The sequence below is a fragment of the Pseudonaja textilis genome, chromosome 1, assembly GCF_049901715.1.
Source record: "Pseudonaja textilis isolate UNSWEBS1 chromosome 1, rPseTex1.2, whole genome shotgun sequence".
Lineage (NCBI taxonomy): Eukaryota > Metazoa > Chordata > Lepidosauria > Squamata > Elapidae > Pseudonaja > Pseudonaja textilis.
In genome coordinates this window covers 247,195,728-247,222,422 of record NC_141990.1, presented here as the reverse complement: position 1 = coordinate 247,222,422, position 26,695 = coordinate 247,195,728, and the positions used below count along the sequence as shown (strand labels likewise).

The 26,695-nt window shown below is 38.6% G+C and overlaps 1 protein-coding gene across 3 annotated transcripts in view; it reads right to left on the bottom strand.

Moving 5' to 3' along the window:
- MPPED2 (metallophosphoesterase domain containing 2) overlaps positions 1 to 25,812 on the bottom strand; it is a 154,604-nt gene extending 128,792 nt beyond the window's left edge. The window contains exons 1-2 of one of the 3 annotated variants that reach the window (XM_026706120.2): positions 25,381 to 25,812; positions 18,680 to 18,923 (exon numbers count right to left, since the gene is read on the bottom strand). In XM_026706120.2, the coding sequence (XP_026561905.1) occupies positions 18,680 to 18,807 (128 nt within the window). In that variant the 5' untranslated portion in view covers positions 18,808 to 18,923; positions 25,381 to 25,812. Of the gene's footprint in view, positions 1 to 18,679; positions 18,924 to 23,517; positions 23,835 to 25,380 lie in introns of those variants that run through there. The other 2 variants (XM_026706127.2, XM_026706136.2) reach the window with 2 other exon arrangements.
- Positions 25,813 to 26,695: the final 883 nt, after the last annotated feature.

Genomic DNA, 26,695 nt, shown 5'->3' with positions numbered 1-26,695 from the left:
TGCTATGGGGCATGGGTACCAAAGATGCAATAGAGTATACGCAGCACTATAGACTAGTGCTAACAAGTACAGATGTGTGTTTGTGTGTATACCATGGGCAGGTGCTTTGAACTATGGGTGGGTGGGTGTTGCAGGAGTGCACTGTGGATAGGTGAAAAAGCAGCAGAAGTTGCTTGCAACCGCTTGCCTGCTTCCCCAATGAATTTACTCATCAGTAGTTGGCAGGAAAGATTACAAATGGAAACCACATGGACACTGTAACATTTTAATTGCAAGCCAGTTGCCAAATCATGACCACATCACACAAATCACGACCATAGCCTGCACTAGCTGCAGCTTTGAGGACCGATTGGAAATCTTCCTTGTCCAGCCCCCAGAACACAATGATACCTGTATAGACATATGGAATATACAGAAATCAAACTATATTATTTATACAAGGAGATAGAAGAGAATTTAATTATAAAGCAAAGATGTGGCCAAGAGCTGATGGTGAGACAGATAATGAACAACTCATGTGCGGATTCCCAATTAAGCTGAAACTGAGGAAGAAAGCCAACCCATTTCTATAATATGATCTTGAGCACATAGCTGCCATTTTTAAGGAAAATGGGAAGAGGGAAAAAGATCAGGAATTATTTTTTGGGTAATGAGCCTTTTCAATAGGGAACCAGAGAAACTGTGGAATGAAATCAAAGACCTTTTTAAGGATAAATGTGTAAAGAACAACTGCCCAAAGACCAAGAAACAGAAGAAAGTAAGCTGGATGAACAAGCAGTGGAAATTGCCAAGAGAGGCTAACACCATGAAAGACAATGATCTGAAGAAGGAACTTTGTTTAAAAGATGTATTACGAAAACACTCATAAAGGTAATTGGAAGAGACAAGGAAGCCAAATCTTCCTAAGACTCTTAACTCAGAAGAAGAATTCCAATCTCAAATTGGTATACCTGAGTACACCAGTGGACAGATAGTAACTGATTCAAATAAGATCAAAGAAAGATGGAAAGTGTATACAAAACAGCCTCATCTTATAACTATTCGTTTAGTGACCAAACGTACAACAGCACTAGAAAAAAGTGACCCCTTTTCACACTTACTATTGTTGCAGCATGGCAATGTGATCAAAATTTGGACATTTGGCAATTGGCATAGATTTAGGATGGCTGCAGTGTCCCAGGATCATGTTATCACTTTTGTGACCTTCTGATACGCAAAATTAATGAGGAAGCCAGATTCACTTAACAACTGTTTTCTAAATGAACAGCTACAGTAACAACCGTTTCATGAAAGATTGTAAAATGGCTTACTTAACAATTATCTTGCTTAGCGATGGAAATTTTGGACTCAATTGTGGTTGTAACTCATTGACTATCTGTACTGAAATTCTGCACAACTGAGATGTCAACCTCCAAAATACCTTACAAAAGTGGCTTTCAAGTATTTTGGTCTCAGGATCCTTTTACATTCTAAAACATTAACTGAGAAGCCTAAAGAGGTTAAATTTATATGATTATACAAGTAGTCAATAACTTATGACCACATTGGGATTGGAATTTTGGTCGCTAAGGAATGCAGTCTTTAAGTGAACCATCACTTGAGTGGACCCAATTTTATTGCCATTTGTACTGTGGTCATTAAGTGAATAATCACAGTTGTTATGTGAATCATATGGTCATTAAGTGAATCTGGCTTCCCCAATTGATTTTGCTTGTTGGAAGACAGCTGGGAAGGTCACAAATTGTGATCATATGACCACTAAACTCTGCAATCACTGTAAATACAAGTTGATCGCCAAGTGCCTAAATTGTGATCACAAGACTTTGGGGGTGATGCAACAGTCATAACTTTGAGGACAGATCATTAAACAAATAGTCATGAAGTCAAGGATTACCTGCAAAGTGTTTTACTGATCATAGAAAGGTTTTTGATTGACTTAAACATGTCAAGCTACACAGTAACCTTAGAAATATGAGACTTTCAAAATATCTCATTGTTCTCGTGAAAAATTTCTACACAGGACAAGAAGCCAGGATACAGCAAAATGAAGTAGCCTAGATCAATATAGCAGCATTCCCCAATCTTTCCACATTTGTGGTCCAGCACCGGGGGGAGAAGAGGGGATGGTTTTGTGTGAGGGGCAAGTGCACATCTTTATTTGTTACACCACTCACATGGGCTGGTTGCAAATAGGACATGGCCCGGTAATGGGCCAGCAGCCCACAATTTGGGGGATCCCTGCTATATAGGATTGAGACAAGGCACTATGTTCTTTCTTTATATATTCCTTTTATATACAAAATATATATTGAAAGAGCTCTGATAGGAAGATGAGCAAGGCTTTCACCCTGGAGTAACAAACATGAATAACCAACGCTGTATGCAAACCATATGCAACCTCTACTAATAAAAATCAAGAAGCACAATGAAAAGTGGGATTGTGATTAAAGATGAAGGAGACCAAAACAAGAACAGAAGATTCATTAGCCTTAGAATTGATAAAAGGTTTACTGAAGTAGTAAACAGTTTCTCTGTTTAATATTGTCTATTAACAATAACAATAATCAATAAATACATTACAGACTAGCACTCAGTGGTGTAGCAATGAAGGCCTTGAAGACCTTATAAAAATACTCATATTGTGACTATTTATAAAAGGACTATAATCATGCAGGCAATAGTCTTGCCTGTGATGCTCTGTGCAGATGGAAACTATATTTAGAAAGAGCAGGATAGAAAGAGGATTGATACATTTCATGTTAACTTCTGAGAATACTGTGGATATACAAGAAAAAGCAACAACAAACAAATCATAGAACAAATCAACCCAGAGTTCACATTTGCATCATAAATGATCAAGCTCAATTATCATGTTTTTGATACATTGCACAAAGTTTCTGGTCCCTTTGAGATACCTACAATGTTGAAAGATGTCAAAGAAATGAGAAGATGGTGACCAATTGCAAGGATCAACTTGATTACAGTTAATGATAGGCACACCACTGAAAGACCAGGAAATTTTTTTAAAAACTGGGGAAAAAAGTCTATTTGTATAATATCCAAACTGATCTAAAGTCACAATCAAGCATTTGCTCAGAAAACCCCAATTAAGTTGATCTCCTACTTAAGGGCCACAGATTAAGAATATATGGTCTATTCACACCTATTTTAAAAACATTTGTAATTTGACAGTTGTTTGACAATTCAACTTTTGGGGGGAAAATACTATCCACCAACAAGCCTTCTGAAAACACCATTATGGCCAGTATTGTATTATACACCAAAAAATGTCACCAAGATGGGCTGTATTGCAATGTTATCCCTGATATTACAGCAGACAACACTGTTGTGATATACAACTTCTCCTTATCCACAAATAATAATATACCAGCATTTTTATACAGGTAGTCCTCAACTTGGAACTTGTTTGGTGACCATTCAAAGTTACAATGGTACTGGAAAAAAATGACATGGCCACTTTTCACACTTATGACCATTGCAGCATCTCCATGGTCATATGATCCAAATTTGGATGCCAAGCAACTGGTTCATATCTATGATGGTTGAAAGATTATGTGATCCCCTTTTGTGGGTTTTATTCTGACAAGCAACCTCAATGGGAAGGCCAGATAATAACTTAACAACCACGTTACTAACTTAACAATTGCAGCGATTCACTTAACAACAATTTAACAGAATTAAAATATCTAATTTTGTTCGAAGACCATTAGCGCTGTTGCTGAAAAAAATATCACAATCCTAACTACTTCACTGCATACCATGTACGAAGATTAAAACATAGTAGAAAAAAGTAGCTAACAAAAATTAAAAACTTAATCAAAATCTATACAAATTATGCTTTTGGGCAGCAATATGTTTTTCCCTTCTGGGCAAATCTTATTCAATTACTGTATACAATATGATAAGCCGGCAAAAATAAATAAAAGTGTAGTGTGGTACACAACAAATCAGTCCATTCCACTTCACTAATTACTGCAATCTCAAAAAGTGCAAATGTGCAAGAAGAAACAAATTACTTTTAACTCAATTGACACAAACTATAACATTCTTCATATAGACCAGGTCAAACCATGTCATATAAACCATGTCAAACTCATGTCATCATGATAGCGTCACGTGACATATCAGGAGTTTTTCCCCCTTTGCTAAACCGGGCGTGGCTGTAGCCGCATGTGACGCATCGGAGTTTGACAGCTGACATAGACAATAATATTATATATAGTGAGTTCTCACTGCACATAAAACAGATCTTTCTTAACAGATTATATTGTAAAGAGTAGAGACCAAAATACCCATAAATAACTAAATAGTATACAAATTTAAACTCATTAAATAAAACAATTTTATTAGTCTACTAAGTTTGAACAATATTTTCATGAAACATTTTTAAGCAATTGCAGAAGTTCATTTTTCTTATATGAATGACTATTTATTCCTTATATTGTACTGTCAAATGGTAAAAAAGAGTGGTAGTAGCAATTTACTTCTAATAAGTCAAATTGAACTTCTAATTTCAGAATGACTATTGCTTCATCATCTTTGCCAATTATAATCTCAGTCACTAGAGATTAATAAAATTATTGCAGGAGTTTCTCAGGCTTGGCGATTATAGCTACAATATGACCAGTGAACAGTAGGTTGCTATGATTATTTTTACCATTTAATCATATGAGAATTAATGTCACATGTGTTTTTGGTTACTTACAAAGTTATTTTCACTGCTCTACCAATGCCAAATCCACATATTATACATGTATAACAAGAAGAAATCCATAGTAGTTGATTTCTATTTTGTATTATCTTTACAAAATTATTCATCATAAAAGAAAAGCAACGGGAAATGTCTTTACAGAAGAAACAGGTAAGTGCCCTTTTAAACTGCATGTCTCATCAGACACAAATTATTCTAGAATTGTCAGCACAGAACAAGCATATTTACAGAAAGAAATACCCTTAATTAAAGTTCAATTGCATTATCTGCATTTCTTTGTCCTAGAGAAAGGATTTTTTTTACATGAGATACAAGAATTTCTAATCAAAGTGCATTGTCTATTATCATTCTTATTTTTCCAAGCTAATGAAATACTGAAAAGAAATGTATGTAAAGGTGCTTGAAACTCTTGACTGTCATTCAACATAGTTAACTGACTCAAAACTAAACATTAAAGGGACCAAATTTTGTTCTGGTAGAAGTTAACAAAAGAAAGGCCAACTTTGAAAATGAACAGATCAGACTAGAAAAATATTCCAGAAAACATACTGTAATTCCTTTGAATTCCTGTGAAAGGTATATTGATAATAGCTAGAATGTTGCTTACTATTCCTTTCTATGTTCTCTTCAACCTGGGCATATAATTCAGAATAAAATATAAGCAGCTCACACTACCTTTCCCACTTATACACAAGCACGCATAAAAAGGAACAGAAAGACACATACACTTTTGTTGCAAAAAAATATACCAATCCTTCTGTTGCTACTGCAGGTAAGGAACTGGAGGAAAAAAACATTCCAGAAGCTATATTGCATGTGTTTTTATGTGCTCTTTTTATTATATATTTTCCTAAAATTTACCTGAATTTACCTGCACAGGAAAATGCTTCCCGTTTGAATAAACTAAATGGATGTTTATTGCCCTTTAGTTTAATCTTTCTCTCTAAAAACTTTACCACAACCCTATGAGACAGGTTAGACTGAATTAAAATGATTGATCTAAAACTGCAAATACAATTTAAAGATGTATACTGTCATCCAGCAGTGTAGAGTTGTAATTGCAGGAATGTTCCAATCTCGGAGGGCAAACCTCAGATAAAGAATGTTTCCAAGCAAATACAACTCAGGTAAACAAAGTCACTAATCCAAAGGAGGATTAGAGAGGGGAAGTAAACATATGTTAGACTTTAACTAGAGATAATTAACTGTATGGATTACTGTACTAAACCGTAACGAAACTTAAGCAGTAACCAAAGTTAACCAATGATGGAGGATAACTAAAAATGTATATAAATGCAAGACTATACTCCAATAAAGATCATCATCATAATTCAGTTGTTCATGATCAAACAACCCAACTGCCTCATCATTACAACAAGTGGCACCTGAACACGGGCCCTCTTACTTCGTCTGGCAAGGATTTGGTGCACCTTCAACCCTTTGTGCTTTCTTCAACCTTTTGGGTTCTGTAAGTATGGGGTCTTTGCTTTCTGAGGAACAAAGGAAGCATGTAAATGAATTGTGCTATTTGTTGAAGAAAAATAATACTGAGGTACCACAGAGAAATCTCTTAAGGCTGGTCCAGGAGATTGCAGCTCAGTGCCTATGGCACCCAGAAAAGGGGTCTTTAAAATTAACTGATTGGGAACGTATTGGGAAAACATTGCATACTGAACCTCAAGCAAAAATAGAAGTTTTGCATGTGTGGCATTTATGTAGGCATGCAATTGAAACATTTGGTCACAATGAACTTTCTCTTTTAACACCTCCACCTTCACATTATACTAATGCTGTCATTTGTCCCCCTTCTTCACCTGAATATATGTCTTCAATTCCCTCAGCTCCTGCAGATACAGGGCAAAAGCCTCCTGATTCTATTGTTCAGTCTTCTTTTCAGAAAATGGTAGAGACTTGTAAAAGGGATGCCTCTGTCTCAGGAACAGAACTTGCAGAATTACTGTCTGTTTGTCCAGTACAATATCGTCCTGATCAGGGGCCACAGCTTGGACTGCAAGTAGCAGAATGGGAGGGTCTGCCTTATCAGATCTTAAGAGAGTTAAAAAAGGCAGTTACAGACTATGAGATTAGTGGTAATTCTACAAGAGGACTTGTAGAAGGAATAAAAAAATGGTTATACAATGATCCCTGAAGATTGGAAGCAAATATTTCGCATGTTTTTAACATCCATGCAATATGTGGTTTGGGAGAGTGAATATATGAGACATGCTCAAGCTGCTGCTTTAGGAGGAGGAGGAGTATATACAGTTGAGCAGCTATTTGGTTCTGGACCGTTTGGTACAATTCCTACTCAAGTTGTTCTTCCTCCAGCTACGTTAACTATTGTTTCTGAATGTGCCTTTTGTGCTTTTCTTAAAGTACCCCAAGCTGGAGAACCTAGAGCAAATTTTTCAAACATTCAACAGAATGCCAATGAGCCTTATGCTGACTTTGTTGAGCGTCTGTCCAAAGCAATTAGACAGCAGTTTGATCATCAGGAAGCTGCTGGTGAACTTCTTCACCAATTAGCTATTGAAAATGCTAATGCATATTGTAAAAGAGCTTTACAGCCATTAAAGGCTACTGCTCATTATACTCTGGCAGATATGCTGCGAGTCTGCCAGGATATTGGATCACAAACTTACAAAATGCATATGTCAGCAGCTGCTATTCAGAAAGGACAGCGACCAATTGGTAACTGTTTTAAGTGTAAGAAGCCTGGCCACTTTCAGAAGGACTGTTGTTCTACACCTTCTATGCCTCAGAATCGTCCTTCTAAGAAGTGCCCTATTTGTAAAAAGGGATTTCATTGGGCCAATCAATCTTGGTTTCGGTCAGGAAACTTGACAATGGGTGTGGTACCCACCCAGAATCCAAAGCGTGCCTTTCCCATCACTCTGACTCCTCCAGCAGTCTCTCTCACTCCTCACCAGCCACAGCCAGTAGCACTGGGATCGATTTAATCACTCAAGAGGAAATTGAGTTTAAATTTCCCATGGAAGTTAAAATAGTTCCATCTCAACTTAAAGGTCCTCTTTTTGCCTCGTTCTTCTGCACACAAAAAGGACTGTTATGTTGTGCCTGGGGTAATACATTCAGATTACACTGGTATCCTCATGATTCAGATTTGGGTGAATCTTCCTCAAGTTCTTCCTTGTAATTCTTCTGTTGCTCAATTGCTTCTTCTTCAATATGAAAATCCATCTCCTGGTATAGGTAATCGTGGGGATGCAGGATTTGGATCAACTTCTTTATCTGTAGGCTTACTTCATCAGCTGAACTCCTCTCGTCCTTTGTTAACGCTCTTCCTTAATAAACAACCATTTCAAGGGTTATTGGATACTGGAGCCAATGTTACTATCATCTCCTCTTTACAGTGGCCAGTACAGTGGCCAAAAACGACAGTTTCCTCATTGTGGGGAATAGGAGGTTCTATAGCTGCTTGGCAGAGTGTTCAAGAAATTAATGTTACAACATCTGCTGTTAAGTCCTTTTTCCTACAACCATACATTCTAGATACTCATAGTAATATTTGGGGCCATGATATCCTTTCTCTTCTTAATGCCCATTTGATTCTTGATTATGGCTCTTCCTCTTAAATGGCTCTGTTCTACACTGGTTTGGGTGGAACAATGGCCATTATCAAAGGAAAAACTTTCTGCTTTACAACAATTGGTTCAAGAACAATTGGCTGCTGGTCATATAGAACCTTCTACTAGTCCTTGGAATACTCCTGTTTTTGTTAAAAAAATAATAATAATGGGAAACATAGAATGTTGCACAATTCCTCCATTCCAATTCTTCCTGAATTACAAGTACAGAAATCATATACATTAGTACAATGGCAAAAATTACTTGGCATAATTAATTGGGCATCCCATTCTTCTACATTACAACTGGTGATATTTTGCCCTTATTTCAGTCTTTGAAGGGAGCACAATCACCGGGAGATCTAGTTGTATTAACTGATCCTCAAAGAACATGCCTTCAAGAAATACTGAATAAGTTTAAGCATCGATATGTGGACAGGATAACATCCTTAACAATAGGACTTTGTTTAGCTATTCTTCCCACTACATCCTTAACCACGGGATGTCTTTATTCTAATGCGTCCCCTCAAGCGGTCAACATTCATGAATGGATTAATTTGTCAGCTACTCCGCCTAGAAACATTTATCCTTATCAATCAGCGTTAGAGGATTTGATTATTAAAGGTCGTAAACGAGCCTTATATCTTACAGGACAGGATCTCATTAGCATAGCTTTCACTCGTCCGAAAGTTGAACATAAGCATTTGATGATGATTTCAGAATCATATCAGATAGCCTTTTCTCAATATGTGGGAAACTTGTTGTATTCTTTACCCAAGGATCCTAAAATAGTGGTTACTACTACTTTAAATCTGGCCTTTTCTTCCATTTTTGTGCGAAAACCTATTTCTAAAGCTCTTACAGTCTTTACTGATGGATCACCTACAAGGGGTGTGGTTGTCTGGCAGATTCAACAACAATGGTATTCTAAATTTACTGCCACGCAGACTTCAGCTCAAGGTGCTGAGCTGGCTGCTGTGATTTTGGCTTTACAATTGTTCAATGACCAACCTATTAACTTGATCGTTGATACTCAATATGTGTATTTAGCTATGCAATCTCTTCCCTTTTCTTATTGTGCTCTCTTTGAATAAGAATTTGTTATCCTTGTTTTTATCTTTAAAGGATAGTTTGGAAACTCGCTTGTATTCTTTGTATGTAGAACACATTCAAAGTCATACTCCCTTTACTAATGCCTTGACTGAAGGAAATCAGAAGGCAGATGAATCCTTAAAGGATGTTGCATCTTTGTTTGCTGATCCTGTTGCTAGTCATTCTTATTTTCATCAAAATGCCAAATCGCTTGCAAAGCAATTTAAAATTTCATTATCTCAAGCCTGGGATATTGTCCATGTTTGTACAGCTTGTCAGCAACTGGCAGTTCCCTTTCCAGTAGGTGTCAACCCACGAGGAACCCAAGCTAATCAAATTTGGCAAATGGATGTAACTCAATTTTCAACCTTTAAGCCATACTGTTATCTTGATACATCTATTGACACTCATTCACACTTCCTTTGGATTAATGCTTCAAAACATGAATGTACTTCAGATGTTATTTCTCATTGCCTATCCTCTTTTGCTGTAATGGGTCAGCCTTCTCAGTTTAAAACTGACAATGGCCCCGCTTATATTAGTAAGGAATTTCAAACCTTTTGTCAGAAATGGAATATTACTTTAGTGCACGGAATTCCTTACAACTCTCAGGGTCAAGCTATAGTTGAGCGAGCTCATCGTACTTTTAAGGCATTGTTTCAGAAACAATTACAAACTGAGTCTGGCCCTTACCATCTGTGAAAGATTCAAAATCTCATTGCTGTAGCATTATATACTTGGAATTATTTAACCTTTTTAGATTCTCTTGCAGACTCACCTGTTAATTTGCATTTTCGAACTACTGAATCTTTAGCAAGGCCTTTGGTAAAGTATCGCCAAGCTCCAGATCCAACCTGGAAAGGCCCTACACCACTGATCACCTGGGGTCGCAGTTATGCCGCTATGGAAGATCCTTCTACTCAACAAGCAGTGTGGGTTCCAGCGCGCTGTGTTCATCCATATCATGGCATAGCATCAGGGCTTTCACAACCCGATTCCGGATTTCAATCTTCATCTGAACACGGAAGTCTGTCTTCCAAGGTCGACGCGCCCACAACCCATCACTTGGGGCCAGGTTAAATCTACTACATATCAAGCTCAACCACAACTGCAACAGGCCTCATTACCTCAGACTCCTGAAAATCTTGTTGCTGCTGTTTTTGCTATTATTACTGCTAACTCTGTTACCATTTTACTTGGTATTTTCTTGTTTATGGTTAATGGTGTTTCTGCTCAAAATGACACTTCTGTGGTTCGTCTTAACCCTAATTTGTGGGTTCGTCATGCCCAATACCTATTTATGACCCATGGCACAAATATTACTTTATACTATGAGCCCCCAATGGCATTTGGTCAAATTTCTTTTACCCCTAACTTGATCTTGTCTTCTACATTTATTGTCTCACAACTACAATCTATTTCACACTCCTGGCTATTTTCTATACCCCCTATGCAATTGAATTCTGTCCGTTGGCATTACTTGAAATTTAGTCAATTTACAAGGGATCTGTGTTTCTGTTGTCAAGCTAAACACACTTGGCTTCATAATTGGTCTGATTATGACGATGCTCAGCACATATTAAAAAAGCTAGGGAATTATAGTTATTGTTCTGACTACTATTGGTTGTCAGGTACCTTTAATTCTTCTTTGCATGGAATTAATATAGCTCCTAATATGTATCCTGACAATTTTCCTATTTTTAATGCCTCTGATCAATCTAATACAGGATCAATATGCGCTGGTTGGCAGCTTAAGGATCCTAATACGTGGTTCTTTTTTGATAAATATGCTACTAATGTTCATCCTCAGAATTATCAATGTGCACCTATAGGTTATTTTACTCGACCTGTTCAAATAGGTACGCTCCCATCAACTCGACAGTGGCGTTCCTCTCTGGGGCCTACATGCAATGATGAAGTCATTATTGACACACAATTGTCTTCTGGTTCTACATTTGGCCATGCATTGGCAGAGGCCGTTACAGGAGTCTTTACTCTAGGCTCTTATCCTGGCATAATTGCTCAAGAAAACAGACGATCTATTCTTGGTCTCACCTGCAGACTTGAAAAATCCATCAATGCTACCACTGCTATTATTCGTGATTTGCAGCATGAAATAGAAGACTTAAATCAAGATGTCTTACAGCAGCGTTTTGCCATAGACTATCTTTTAGCCTGTCAGGGAGGGTTCTGTACGTTAGTTGGACGCCGTGGATGTGTTGTGCATTTTCATTCTTTGAATAAAGCTATTGAGGATGAGCTTGCCAATTTACAATCATACATTCAAAATAATATCCATGCTCATTACTCACCTTTTGAGTGGCTAACCAATTGGCTCCCTGATTGGTCTTGGCTCAGACAGTTTTTCTTTTATGATATAATTATTATTGTACTAATTGCAACCTGTTGTTTTATTCAATGTATTCCAAATTTATTCGCATTGTTTCGTCCTGCTTCCCCCTCTCTTAATCCTCTACAATTGCGATACATTCATAAATCTTTGAATCCTCCATTTAAAATAAAAAACGAGGATATGTAGAGTTGCAATTGCAGGAATGTTCCAATCTTGGATGGCAAACCTCAGATAAAGAATGTTTCCAAGCAAATACAACTTAGGTAAACAAAGTCACTAATCTAAAGGAGGATTATAGAGGGGAAGTAAACATTTGTTAGACTTTAACTAGAGATAATTAATTGTATGGATTACTGTACTAAAGGATAACTAAAAATGTATATAAATGCAAGACTATACTCCAATAAAGATCATCATCATAATTCAGTTGTTCATGATCAAACAACTCGACTGCCTCATCATTACAACACAGCAGTACATAGTTTTGATTAATTGGCAAACTATTAGCGTTTACAGTCTCAGCAAACAAAGGAGTCTGTAATAAACTTGATAGGGTACAATATGTTTCATGGGTCCCAATTTTAATCAGCTTCCTCAAGAATAATATGCGTCTCTGTGAAATCTAGTCCTTTCTTAATTATAACTATACATTTGATTAATAAATACTTAATCAAAACTACAGAAAATTAGCCCATAGCGAACAAGTATTTTTCTGCAGAAACAATTATCTGATGTTTTGAATTAATTTTATATATTTTAACACTGGACATGTAGGGTACAAATTTTGTAAATAACTGAATAAATATGCAGCTAATAAGAAGATATAAGTTAAATGTAAGTTAATGTAAGTTAAAATTGTTAAGTTTTACAACGTAAGTTAAAATTCATACAAGTAGTCCTTGACTTACCAACCATTTGTTTAATGAGTGTTCCAAGTTATAACAACACTGAAAAAGTGACTTATGATAGTTTTTCACATTTATGACTGTGGAAGCATAAGAATTTGAACACTTGGCAACTAGAATATATTTAGATTGGTTGCCACATCCTCTGGTCATGTGATCCCCTTTTGCAACCCTTTGGCAAGCAAAGTCAAAGGGGAATTCAGAATCACAACAACGTTAGTTACTTAACAACAGCAGTGATTCGCTTAAAAACTGTGGCAAGAAAGGTTGTAAAGTGGGGCAAAACTCAATTGTCTTGCTCAGCAATGGAAATTTTGGGTTCCATTGTAGTCACAGGTCAAGGACTCCCCGTTTATAATTCATGGAATTAACTAAGAAACAGACAGGGGAAGAACAGAGAGATAGCTGAGAACCAACGACAGCCTTTTTCAGTCCAATAGTGTCTTTATTGTGAATAAGGAAGCATCTCTGAACATTTTGCAACACTGCAAAATTTGATTTTTTTTTAATATTAAATTCAGGATTATTTTTTATTTTATAAGTTAATACAGATAGTCCTCAACTTGCAACAGTTTGATTAGTGGCCGTTCAAAGTTACTATGAAATATCCTAGGAAATATTAAAAAGGCAGAATATTTCCCCTAAAAAAATAGACACTCAGAAGCAGAAATTCAGCCCTCCCCACCTTTGCTAATGGGCCATTACTCTGGCCTAGACCAGCCTATTTTACATAACAAAGATCTCCAGGTAGAGCTATAGGAATTGCCCAAAGCCCTTTCGTTACATCATCACCCAGCAAGGCTCAACCAAGCCTGGGATTCAGGACAGCCTACAGAGTTGCCCCTGCATGGCCCCATGGGAGTCTGACAACCAATCAGAATCCTAGTTCAAATTCAAATCCCAACAGAGGGTATAAAATCCAGGTACTTTCAGCATCTCAGCCCTTCCTTCTTTGGGGCTCCAAGCCATGTGGTCCTGTCCACCATTAAACCATCTTTCCAAACAGCCTCCATGTTTCCAGCATCTTTTTCCCCACTGGGAATTGAACTCAGAAGGATAATTCTTCCAACATTACAATGGCACTGAAAAAGATGTCTTATAACCATTTTTCACACTTAAGAGCATTGCAGCATCCCCGTGGTCATGTGATTTACATTCAGATGCTTAACAATTGACTCACATTTATGATGGTTGCAGTGTCCCGGTCACCTTTGGCAATCTTCTGACAAGCAAAGTCAATGAGGAAGCCAGATTAACTTAACAATCATGTTACTAACTTAACCAGTACACTGATTCACAAGTGGGGCAGAAAAGGTTGTAAAATGGGACAAAACTCACTTAACAAATGTCTCACTTAACAACAGAAATTTTGGGCTCAACTGTGGTAGTAAATGAAAGACTACCTGTACAGCTTAGGGAAGAAATTATTTTAAGTAGAAAAAAATAGGTATGTGTGTTAATTTATGCTTGCTTTCCATCTTTTGGAGTTTCAGTTGTGCACCTCTATAAACATGGCAATAGAATGCCATCGAAAGAAATCTTGCAATAAAAATGAAATCAAAGTTCCATGTTCCTGCAGCTCTATCCTTAGATGTAACAAAGCACAGCCACACACTTCTGTATGCACACCAGAGGTGGTATTCAACCGGTTTGCACGGGTTCTGGATAACCGATAGTGGTAATTAGGTGTGGGTCACAGAACCAGTAATAACTTCTGGCTGGCCACACCCCTGAACTGGTTCCCTGGTCACCAGTCAATCAGTTGCCTCACCCACTCAATGCCTGCTCGCGCGTGCAGCTCACCCACCCCTGCCACTCACCCCACCCAAACACTCCTCCTTTCCTCTGTGGCATGCTGGGCCCTCATGGCTTGCCTAACCTGACTTCCCCACGTGGTGCCTGTTCCCCAACTGAGCAGCCCTGATCTGCCTGCTCATAGGTAAGCCTGTGAGTTGCTCTAGGCCCTTGGCCAATACCCAGGGCCTTTCTGGGCCTCCCCCCCACCGCCTGGGGCCTTTCCAGCCCCCCCCCTTGCCCAGGGCCTTTCCGGGCCTCTCCTCCGCTGCCTGGGGCCTTTCTGTGCCTCCACCCCACCTCCAGAACCTTTCCGGGCGGGAGGAGGCCAAAGTGGGGTGCCATTTTGGGGCCAATCCAGACGGCAGGGGAGGGGCAGCAGCAGAGGCAGTGCGGCTATGGGAAGCAGCCCCAGGAGTTCCTGGCCTCCCTTTCAAGGAACATCCACGCCCCTCTCCGCCCCAGCAGCATGGAGAAAGTGAACTCCTGGGGCTGCTTCCCATAGCTGCACTGCCACCGCCACTGCCACCACTGCCACCACTGCTGTGCCCCAAAAGGGAAGCCAGGAATTTCTGGGACTTCCCATAGCTGCCCCATGCCCGCCCACCCACCACTGCCACTGCCCATGTGCTTCGAAGGGGGTTTTCCAATGCTGCTGCTTTCTTCATTGTCCTGCCACTTGCTGCTCTGGAGTTCGCCCAATAAGTTCTTCCCAGAAAAGGTGTGTGTGTGTGAGATAGAGACAAGGAAGGAAAGGAAGAAAGGAAGGGGGGGAGGGCAAGAATGAAAGAGCAAGATAGGAAGAAAGAGCAAGAAAGAAAGAGGGAGAAAAAGAAAGAAAGAGGAAAAAGAAAGAGAAAAAATAGAAAGAAAGAGCAAGAAAGAGGAAGGGAGAGAAAGAGAGAAAGAGAAAAGGGAGAAAGAAAGAGAGAAAGAAAAAGAAGAAGGAAGGGGGGAGAGATAAAACTCTGCTATTATTTTTAATTGTTCCATTATTTATCATATATTAATACTGCCCCAAAACCTAGGGTGATTTTACTGCCTTTCTTTTGCCCAAGTAATTTTCAGGGTTTGCATGTCAATAGTCCAGAGCATAAATATAGGTGCATTTAACAGAGTTGAAAGGGACTATGGAAGTCTTCTAGTTCAATCCCCTGCTCAGGCAGGAAAACTCTGAGGATGCCAAAATCTGATCAGAGGTCCTGGGAAAAGTGTCAGAATAACAGAATAACACTTAGAAGGGACCTTGGGGGGAAGGGACCTTCAGAGAAATGGCTGTCCAGTCTCTTCTTGAAAACCTCCAGTGTTGGAGCACCCAGAACTTCTGGTGACAAGCAGTTCCACTGGTTAATTGTTCTCACTGTCAGGAAGCTTCTCCTTAGGTTGCTTCTCTCTGTTCAGTTTCCATCCTTCTGGTATTTTGGAAAATACATTGTTTGCCTTCTGGTGCTTGGGAAAATACACTGTCCCTCCTCTTGCTGGCAGCCCCCTAAAAGCCTGTTGCCTATCACCCTCTTGGGCAAAGAATGTGAGCCATTTCCTCCTTTCAGTGGTCCATGAAAGTACATCTATTGTACATAGATAATAAAGTCAAAAAAAGGTGAACAACATTTTTACAGAACTATAGATATGTTGAGGCTGGGTGTGACAAGGAATGGCTGGGAGGGGAGGGGCCAGGTGAGGCACCACTTGACATGAGTGACATTGACTTGGCTACACCCACCCAGTCACCACCAAGCCATGCAGCCAGTCATGTGACCACCAAGCCGTGTCCACAGTCACATGACCACCCGTCACAAGGCCACCAAGCCACACCCACCCAGTCACGTAACTCCAAGCCACACCCACCAAATATGTCATGCCCACAGAACCAGTAGTAAAATTTTTTGAATCCCACCACTGATGCACACCTCCGAATTAAAGTCCCTTAAGCAAAAATAAGCATGTACAAAGAAACAAAAAAATATACAGAGCCTTCTCCAACTATCATAAACGTTATATCTTTTAATTCTGCCAGAAATCATCTTACATTTTGTCTTGCTCAATTATTATTTCTTAAGCAACTTCATGGAATTCACTGAACAAATCTGGAACAAGCTGCACACCTTTTCTGAATTTCAGCAGATTTCTTTAATTAACCTGATCAAGAAATAAACAAAAATCTATCCCTGTAAAATGTTGCACTTAGATACATCAATGTAGCCATTAATTTCTAGAAACAAGTGTTATTTTTATTTTTATTTTGCAACTAATTGTACAGAAAAATCTGATTCCACTTCCATGGAATAATAACATCCTATTTTTAAAAGGAAAACTGGATTTCAACATTCTGTATTTTCCATAGCTTCAAAGAAAACTCAAAGCTCCTGTAAAATCTCTACAATACAAATGAACTGCACGACATATTGAACTATCAGGTTCAATATGTGCAACAAATGTAGCTCATTTCAATTCAACGATCAGATAAAAGTAATTTGCCAAAAAAACACTTGGAATTTTTTCTCATTGCAACCTATTAAATCATGTGGAAAGACAAATGTGAAGGCAGAGCTGGCTATTTTTTTTCTCTTGAATTGCATTCCCTCAAACACCCACTACACCTATTTCAAAATTGCTTCTAAAATTCAGAGTTTACCCACTTAACTTCTAAGGTACAAACTGACCACATGCTTTTTTACATCGTGCCCAAAGCCTTTTTTAAACTAGTCCATGAAAAGGCAACTGTAATTTAAAGGGATTAAAATATTTGCATTGGCAATGACCCTTTCTTTTCATACTGATGAAAATAGACGAGCTTTCCATTTACTGAGGAGCTCTGCATATCTCAAAGGCTTGCATACCACCCTCAGTGCAAGAGAAGATCCTTCAATGGAGAACATCTTATCAGGTATTTTATACCTCCTCCCAAGTAGAGTTCAAAGTAGCAACATGCTTCAGCATTCTCACTATGCAAAAGCTATTATCCACACAATGAATGAAATACCCCATTCGCTTTGGGTCACTGTGAGGTCAAGAGGTGCCCCTTTGTTTTATAATTTAACCTATCCATTAGACCAGAGGGGGGGAAAGCTTAGCAAAAAAAAAAATATGCCTGATAAAGATCACAATTCACTAAACAATGGGAAGGAAATCTGGAATTTAAGACTTTACTTAGTTTTTAAAATGGTGTGTGTTTATGGAGCATGGACATGCAATACATACACACACTTAAAGATATAGACGAGACAGCATTTGGTCTGTATTCAGTCCTTCTGCTGTAAGGAACCACAATACCAAAACTGAAGCAAACTAAGCTAAAGATCTTTTCCTCTACCTTTGTTGGTTCAAGTCTGGGACATAAACATCATTTTAATACAGTATTTGTATTTCTTGGGATTAATAGTTCAGCCCTCTTGGAATCCTTTGTCTTTCTTGACAGAAGAATGCAGCATGCGGCACACGTTTCCCTTACAACAAGGAGGACAAAGGATTCAGTGATCAGGAGACAATTAGTCCCAATTAGGCCTATTTCGCAGCTGAGTGGGAAGAGAGGGGGAAGGGTGTTCACATTTACACAAAATATGTCCCTCTGGCAAGTTCCAGTGAAATCAATAAAGCTACAAGTCGGTTACAAGGCCTGCAGCTAACATACAAAATTGCGCTCGAGTTTTACCAAGTCTCTGACATCTGGAGCTCTTTGAATCTGATATACTATGCAACCCATTTTGGACATTTTTGATTGACTTATTTATAGCAGAGGGCAGCAATAATTGCAAAATTTCTACATCCTATTCTTGGGGTTGGAAACAACTTCATTGCAGTTCACACAATAGAATAGCCAATATTTCAATCAGCTCCATTTTTAAAAAATAAATAAATAAACAAACAAATAAATAAATTTTAGTCTTTATCCTTGGAAAAATGCCTGGAGGCATAATCCTGCTAAATGCTATAAAATTGCCAAGTGATTTTTAAAGTCCACTTATTTCTGTTTTTTAATGCTTATATGATTGTTAAGTCATTGTGTTAGGACTGTTTAGATTAGCCTAGTTAACTATTCTGAATTAAAATCCTGAAAAATGAAAAATATGTTAGAAATATCCACATCTCCACTATAAACATACAGCAGATAAATTGGATAATTAATGCAGGATAGATGTGATTTTTTACAAACTCCTGATATAAGTAAAGATGGTTACACAGTGATTGACAACATGAATGGCTCAACTGTACTTACATGTGTACGTGTGGAGGCTGGAATCGGCTTTGGTTAATATTGTAGTGTGTGAATGCCTGGGTTGGATTTGAGCTGTATTCATCCACAGAAATGGACACTTTGCCTTGTGAAGGAATTCCATGTGCCATGCTTCCTCTTTATAGACATGAGCGAGTTACAACTTTCCAGAGCAAAAGACAGGAATGAGCATTGTGTTTCAGCCAATGTCAGAAGCCAAAGATGTCCTCATGAACTCTGCAGAATTCTGGACAACAATATGGAGATATTTATCATTTTGAAATTCCATCTAAAAACATTATGTTCCTTGATGCATCTTTCTTGTATCAAATCAGCATACATACTCATAGCAAACTCAATTTCCAAATATGGACACTTATGTAAGTAAAATCAAAAGTGTTCACAACCAAGAAGAAAGGTATCAGTAGGCATTCAAAAGTACAATCTTTGGGAAAGATTACATTTGCTTGTTGTGATCATGTTCTGCAGACTGACCAGAACATAATGGAAAACTAGGAAGGAAGGGAAATCGAATAGAGTATCTTAGAACAGAGCTGGTTTGCTGGTTCATATGCCAAGCTGCAATATTTGCTTGCATGTCCTATTAATCCTAATAAAATTGTTAAAGTATTTTACTTGTTAAAGTATTTTTATATTGAATTTAAAAACCATGTTCCTTGTATATTTAAATCTATCAGTTCTAATAAAAGCCACACTTTTAAAAAAACTTTCAGCATACAAGTATCTTGTCATTCAACAGTTGTCATCTATTCCTCTTTTTCCTCCTTTCTATATTTTTCAAGTATAGTTTTATTTTGGCAAATGTCAAAACATACCATTATGAGTAAGTTATCTTACATTATAGTACTGTAAAACAAATAAATGTAATTATACTCTTCGTTTTGAATTTCTCTTACATTTCTCACTGATGTTTTAATAATGTATTGTCAGAATCATGTGCCATATTTCACAAATACAATTATAGCTATTTATCAGATTCAGTGACTCCATTTTATAAGTTGCCATAGAGCTGGAAATGGGGCAATTTAAAAAATGGACAAATAAAAAGACCAAGATATAGCACTTGTTACAAGGAAAAGATAATGATAATATAACTTTCTGATTTTCAAAATCAATCTCATGATAAATGTAACAAAGATTTAGAAAATTATAATTTGAAAAAAGATTAAAAGCACAAACTTTCCAGAAAGAGCACTGGAAAGGAGTTCAAAAGGTAAGAATTATGTGTTAAGTAAACACTAAGATGTGGTGACTAAATGGCTGCAAAAGGTTAAATAAGATCATTCAATTTATAAGTGATTTAAATTAAACACAATATCTATATTCAGAAGTAATATGCTCTTCAATACCAGACTGAGGGAAAACAAGCAAGGATGGCCATTCCCATTATATACCACTTGCAAGTTTACAGAAGTACCTAGACCAGTTTTAGAAACAGATTGCACAAGCAGATGGACTTTGGTACGATCCATACATCTGTCAAGGCAATGAATATGTTCTAAGGGCAGCTTCCATCCATCTGTTGCCTTCCAGGTGCTTTGAACTTAACTTGGCTATGATTGGTGAATTATGACAATTGAAATGATCCAGGGAGTATAAGGTAGAAGAACTTCTCTCTACTATTTTATCATCCTACTGGAGCTGCCTACTTTTTAATTATTACATGCAAAATGAAAAGTACTTAATAGCCATGTGATAAATTTAGTTATCACCTAAAGTTTTGTTCCTCTAACACATTTCCATTGCATGCTAAAACATACAACAGTACACTCTAGTTTAAAACTGTAATTTATTACTATGAGCCATTTTATCTTAAATTGATTAAACTATGTCATACATTTCTATTTGCTTACTTTACCTATATAACTTCTTTATCCTGTATATATTTGTTCAGGTTAATTTGAATTACATGATGCAAACAGTATCTTCTATCCCAAGTTTTACCAAACCATTTTCATTAAAAATAATCTTTCCCACTCAAAAGTATATAAATTTGGGCAAATACCTTGTAATAATGCATTTTTGCACACCTACTTCTACTCCTAATACATACGTATTTATCTGTCAATCCATTTTCTTCAGATTTTTTTTCCTGCCCACTGCTACCAGAAAATATTACACTGTTTCCAATTTTGGTTACTGGACCAAGTTACTTTAAAAGCCTACCATTAAGCATAAATATAATATTTCTGATTCTAAATCTGGCAATTGGAAAAAAAACCTCATTACCTTATTACCAAAAACTACTTTTAAAAATGTTGTAGGAAGGAGTATGAAAACTTCTACGGTAGGATAAAAATATTTTTTTTAAAGTATCTGACCATTTTCAGTAACTCCAAAATACATAACATTTGGAGCCCTATACTATTCCAAACTTTAAATATACCTTTTCTATAACTGAGTAGAGTTAGGAATAGCCAGAAAGTCTCACACTGTATACTGTGAGGCTCTTTTCCTACAATGATGCTACCTTTGAATTCAAATACTGTTGAAAATTAAATGTATAAGAGCATACAATGAAGTTTAAAATCGACTTCAGCACAAAATTTAAGAAACAAATTTCTAAATGACAAATGCCTAATGATGGGCATTTCCCTTTTATTGTTATATAACCTCAGGCCTACATAAGATTTCATAAGGTAACCAGGTTAAGGAATCTCCCATATATATGGGATATATATGTACGTATGCGTATATAAAATTCAGTACATAAAACAGTTGCCCAGTTATTCGTGCAAGATAACTGTCTACGAATTATAATGAAGGAACCTCCATACCAACTTTGCAGCTGTTTCCTTAATTTCCACCACAATTATATTTTACTGTTATTTTGCATAACAGTAAAATACAACACCTGCTTCCAATTGCAGTTCTATAGTGAAGACTGTAATTCTCTTTTGAGATACTAACTATGAAGGCAGTGTGCAGTGTGGAGCTACATAATTGCACTGCACTGAAAAGTAAATACAAATGAAAACATCTTCCCGTTAGAGAAATGACTGTCATTAAAAAAGAATGTTAGCCCTGAGAGCTGAGGGAAAAAATACACTTTGTATTGTGAGAATTTTAGTCTTGGAGTACATTAGGCAGTAATGTTGAAATGGGAGAGCAATTTTTTTCCTCACACAAAGCAGATTCTGTTGAAGAATAGACAACATTACTGAAATACAATCCCATACTTTTTCTGCCCTTTAAAAAATAGATGCCATTGTATTTTTATTAACTGACAGAATTAATGTTACATATTATTAAAAAACTCACTGAAGAGAATTTAAGGTCTTAATTCAATTGCATTTATTTTCTATGTAACTTTCAATTATAATGGGGAAAATGTTACAGCTTAAGAATACTGATACACATGAAGAAAATCTTGAACTTCACTTCTGAATTGTTAAGAAGTGAAATATTTCATTTATGTTCACATTCTATTGAACAGAAGAAAAATACAGCTTTTTAAATGTCCATCAGTAAATATCAAACTCAGAAATATTATTTTGTATCAAAAGAAACAATTTTTATTAATTGTATTTTAATGTCTTTCTAGTGCAAAACAACTCTCATATTAAAGAGAATGACTGTGATCTTTAATGAATAACTCTTTGAAGAAAATATAAGGCAAAGTCAACTACTTCAAAACTTTTATTATACATGCTGGTATTAGCCTCCCATAAGGATTTGTTTTAACAATATAATTCTTTTCTTCTCCTTAGAACAATCATTCCCTTAAGGACATATACTTTGGAATAGATTTGACCTTGGCATTCATTTTAATGCAGGAGCTAATATAACCAAAAACTGTCAATAACCCTGGAATATCTCATGCAAGATTATAGAATTCAGGAAAGAACCCCAAAATGATGATAGACATCCCTACAAGAATAAAGTTGACATGATGGAAAAACACCACCAGTTCAAATGAATTCACTGCTTCAATTTAAAGTCTATAAAAGCAGGACACTGATAACATTTACACTGCAGTTTTGTCTCAAAACACAGAGCATTGTGAAGGATTGCATTTTTAATCAGTGGCAAGATAGAAAATTAAAAATAATACTCAAAGCCATTATTTGCTGAGAGGAAAAAAAAACATCCATAACATGGGGAGTGAAAAGAGAAATCCATCATTTAATTCATCAACTGGGAGTGTTAGTTTACCTTTACTTTTAACTAGCACTAACCAGAGAAATCCTGAAATATTTGAAATAAGAGGAAAGAATACCCACATTAGACCACTTTTACAGGCTTGCATTATCTCCAATATGATACAAAATAAAGCAGCAAATAGACAATATGCATATCAATACATGTTTACTCAGAAACAAGCCTCATTCTCAGTGGAAAGCTATCTCTTTGTCAGTGTAAGGAGTGTAGATTAAATCTGTGTGTTTGTGTGTATGTGAAAAAGCAAAGAAGACTCCAGTCCAACTTTGCCTCTGAGACTCACAAAGACACTCACAGAGACACATCTATGAAGTTTTCTTAATAAGATAGAGAAGTGGTCAGCTACTACTAGCCCGATATCTTTTCAACTTCCCATCTGGCCCCTCCGCAACTTTACACTCTCACTACAATCTTGTGCAATACCAACACATCAGAACCAGCATTAGGAATACTGTATTCCCAATGCTAGGTAAACTGTCACTGGCGGAGGAAGGGATCATGAGTTCCCTCAAAGCAACAGTTAAGCAGAAAAATATTATCCCACACATCCGGCCTTTCAAAGAGACCAAGCCAGTTTTCCCGTCATCAAAACCCATCCCTCCGGTACTCCCTCATGCACCCCGCAACACTTGGGGACCCTTTAGAGAAGAAACCCTTACAGTGTCAAGCCTCTCCCTCTGTTGCAAAGATGCATTTTCCTCCAGACCCTTTAGCTGAAAGGGACTATGACCAAGGAAGACGTCCCAGGTTGCAGGCACTACCTCTTGGTGGTCGTCACTCCATGCCCATCTAAGCAGCGCTGGGTGGACTTTCTCCCCTTTTCTTTCTCGGATAGGTGGCTGCACTCCTCTGAATCCTTGCAGGGTGTTTGGTGCTGGTTTGTCTCTCCCTCTCCCATTCCCTCTTGCCAGTGCTCCGAATGATTGATCACAATCAGCGGCCAATAGCTTTGACTGCGCACCATCCTGCCTTTTCTATCGCTCCCCCCTCTCTTCCCAACGTCATTCATCCCAACCTGATTCTTCCCTTCCTTTCAAGCTGGCACGATAACCCTGATCAAGTCACTGCTAACCCATAACAAGCATACCCCCAGCAGTAAGATGCACGGTTTTCAACCCCTCTATTGACCTTTTTGTTGGGGGGGGGGAGGATGTCATTCCCCTTTCTCGAAACCCCTTTTGCAGGCTACTGCCTAAGTATGGCTTTGGGCGCGCGCGCGCGCTTAAAGTTTTCATATTTTCCCCCCTGTTCAGATCTCTGCAATGACCAAAAAAATCTACTCCCCGCTCCTCGCCAATACAAGCCGATCGCTCCAACTCCCTATTTCTCACGACGCTACGACACTTTCAGGAGGTCGGGTTGAGGATGCCGGGCGGGGGGGGGGGGGGATGACATAATCCTAGAGCAAGGAAGGTAAACAAAATAAAACAATCGCAATGAACAGCATGCAAACAGGGAGGCAAATACATCCCAATAAAATGCAAAGGTTTCCAAGGGCGCTTAGGCCTCGGGGGACCATAGATTTCAAAGCATGTTTTGGAAAAGCAGCGAAGGGGTTGTGGGGCGGGGGTGTGAGGAGAGAAAGAGGGAGGAAATGTAGCTGTCTTGAATGTGAAAGAAACGTGGAAAACTCCAGCTATAGTTTAAAAAAACACATTTGCACTCAGTACTTTTTTTTATTTTATTTTATTTTAAGCCCAGCTTTCCCCCAGGAATCATTTTCCCCCTATGGAAATTGGGGAGGTGGGGAGAAAGAGGTGAAAAAGAAAAAAGCCTCTTGGAAAGCGAGGAAATACGGCAAGAACAAACGATTTCTCCCCCCGCCCCTCCCGGCGCCGTCCTTCTCTCCCGCCAGCCACACGTTTCAGTTTTTTTAGGCTAACTATACTTTGCATTTCACTCCCTCGATCTACCGTTTTCGCCTCGCTTTCTCCGGCAGCCTTGCACAGCACAATGCTCCCTTTTGGCCTACCCTCCCCCGGTCGTGCTCTAACATTGTAACCCCGATCACCCGAGACTTGCTAGTAAACAGCGACCAAAATTAATCTCCTCTGCCAAATCTATTCCCAAACCGCCTCCCGAGACACCCACCCCCGCACCCACCCACCCCACTCCGCAACGACAAGAAATGAACGCCGAATCCGGGAGGGGGGCAGGAGGTGGAGAAGAAGAAGAGGAGGAGAGATGGGGGCATTGCAAGCCAGGGTGGGAAAGGAGGAGGAAGAAGGAGGAGGAGGAGGAGGAGGAAGCAAAAGAAACCGACCCTCACGCAGATCAGCAAATTAGCTTTCCTTTTCCAAACCCCCTTTTAAGCCCCCAGTTCTACCCAGAAGCGAATGGCAAATAAGCAGCCGGTTTGGAGTCTGATTATTGTTTCGCGGCGGTTGCCCTCTCTGATCTCCTTGTACATGACAAGGCACCTCTAACCCAGCGCTTTGTGTTTGTTATTAGTAATTCTCCTCTCCCTTCTTCCTTTGGAGTCCTCTTTCCCCCTTCCTCTCTGAACGGGGCGGACGATTTACCTTCTCTGCCTCTTTTTATTTTCCTGGAGGTGGAGGTGTATTCCTAAGGATGCCTTCAGTGCTGGGGAAGGAGCCGATCCATGAGGGGAGGGGGCGACGCTGCCGTGAAGCCGCTGGTTACAAGAGAGCGAACGAGCCAGGGAGACCTTGGCATAGGTGGGCGGCTGGTGTAAGGCAGGGCAGAACCTTCGACCCGAAAGGAGCCCGGGGGTGGGTGTGGGGAAACGAAAGAGAGGCAGGAAAGGAAGGAGGGAAGAAAAAGAAAAGAAAAAAAGGGGGGGGTGAGAAAAATGAGAGCAGTCCGACCTCTTGAACTGGGAAACGAGAAGGAAAGAGAGAAGGGAGAGGGAGAGAGAGAGAGGGAGAAAGAGAGGGAGACAGAGAGAGAGAGAAAAAAAAGGAGCGAAGAAGGAAGAAAACAGTGCAATGAGTAAGGACTGCCACTGGGGTCAGGGAGCAGAGCACCAGGAAACAGGGCGGCCAACGCGCGCACACTACACACACACATACACACACAACCAGCTCCTCCCTGCTGCTGTTGAATCTTACTTCGCTGCCCCCCCCCGCCCCAGTCACACTCACAGCCAAAAAAAAAAAAAAAAGCAGAGCAGCATCCCTCGCCGAACGACGGCGAATCTTTTGCCCTTCCTGAAAGATTAAAGATTAAATAGGAGAGGAGACCCAAGGCGTGCAAATCATCAGAATGCCTCGATGTTGCTCACTCGTTATGTCTTCATCTTAATTAATAAGACCGTGGTGGGGTTCCCTCCACCTTTCCCTCCCTTTAAGAAATAGAACCAGGTGCGTTTAAAAAAAACAAAACTAATATTAGCTCGAAGGGTTACAGCAAGGAAAATCAATACTACCCCGTTCTAAGCCGAAAACATTTATATATTTATATAAAGAAACCGGAAAACATGTTTGTATAGAAACAAAATGTATTTGTCTCTTGTGTTGATGTATTGCAGGGATGCCTCAAATTGCTGCGCGAGAGTTAACAGCATTTCCACAAAACAGACTGAAAAAGAAAAGAAAATGGAACAGAAGGGAATGAAAATGGATGGCTCTGTGTCATCCATATCCTCAACCTTTTGTGAAATGTGTGGGGAAGCAACTTTTTAAAATAAGATCTTTTCTTGATTGGCTCCATTACTAAAAAAAGGTAACTCACAACAGTCCTTTAAACTATCCAATTTGTATCCAGTTTCCATATAGTTATATTGTACATATTTACTTAGACATCACCCTAGGCCTAGAGGGACTTACTCTCAGGTAATATTTTATCCAGTTTTTTTTTAATCTGCTTTTATGCCTG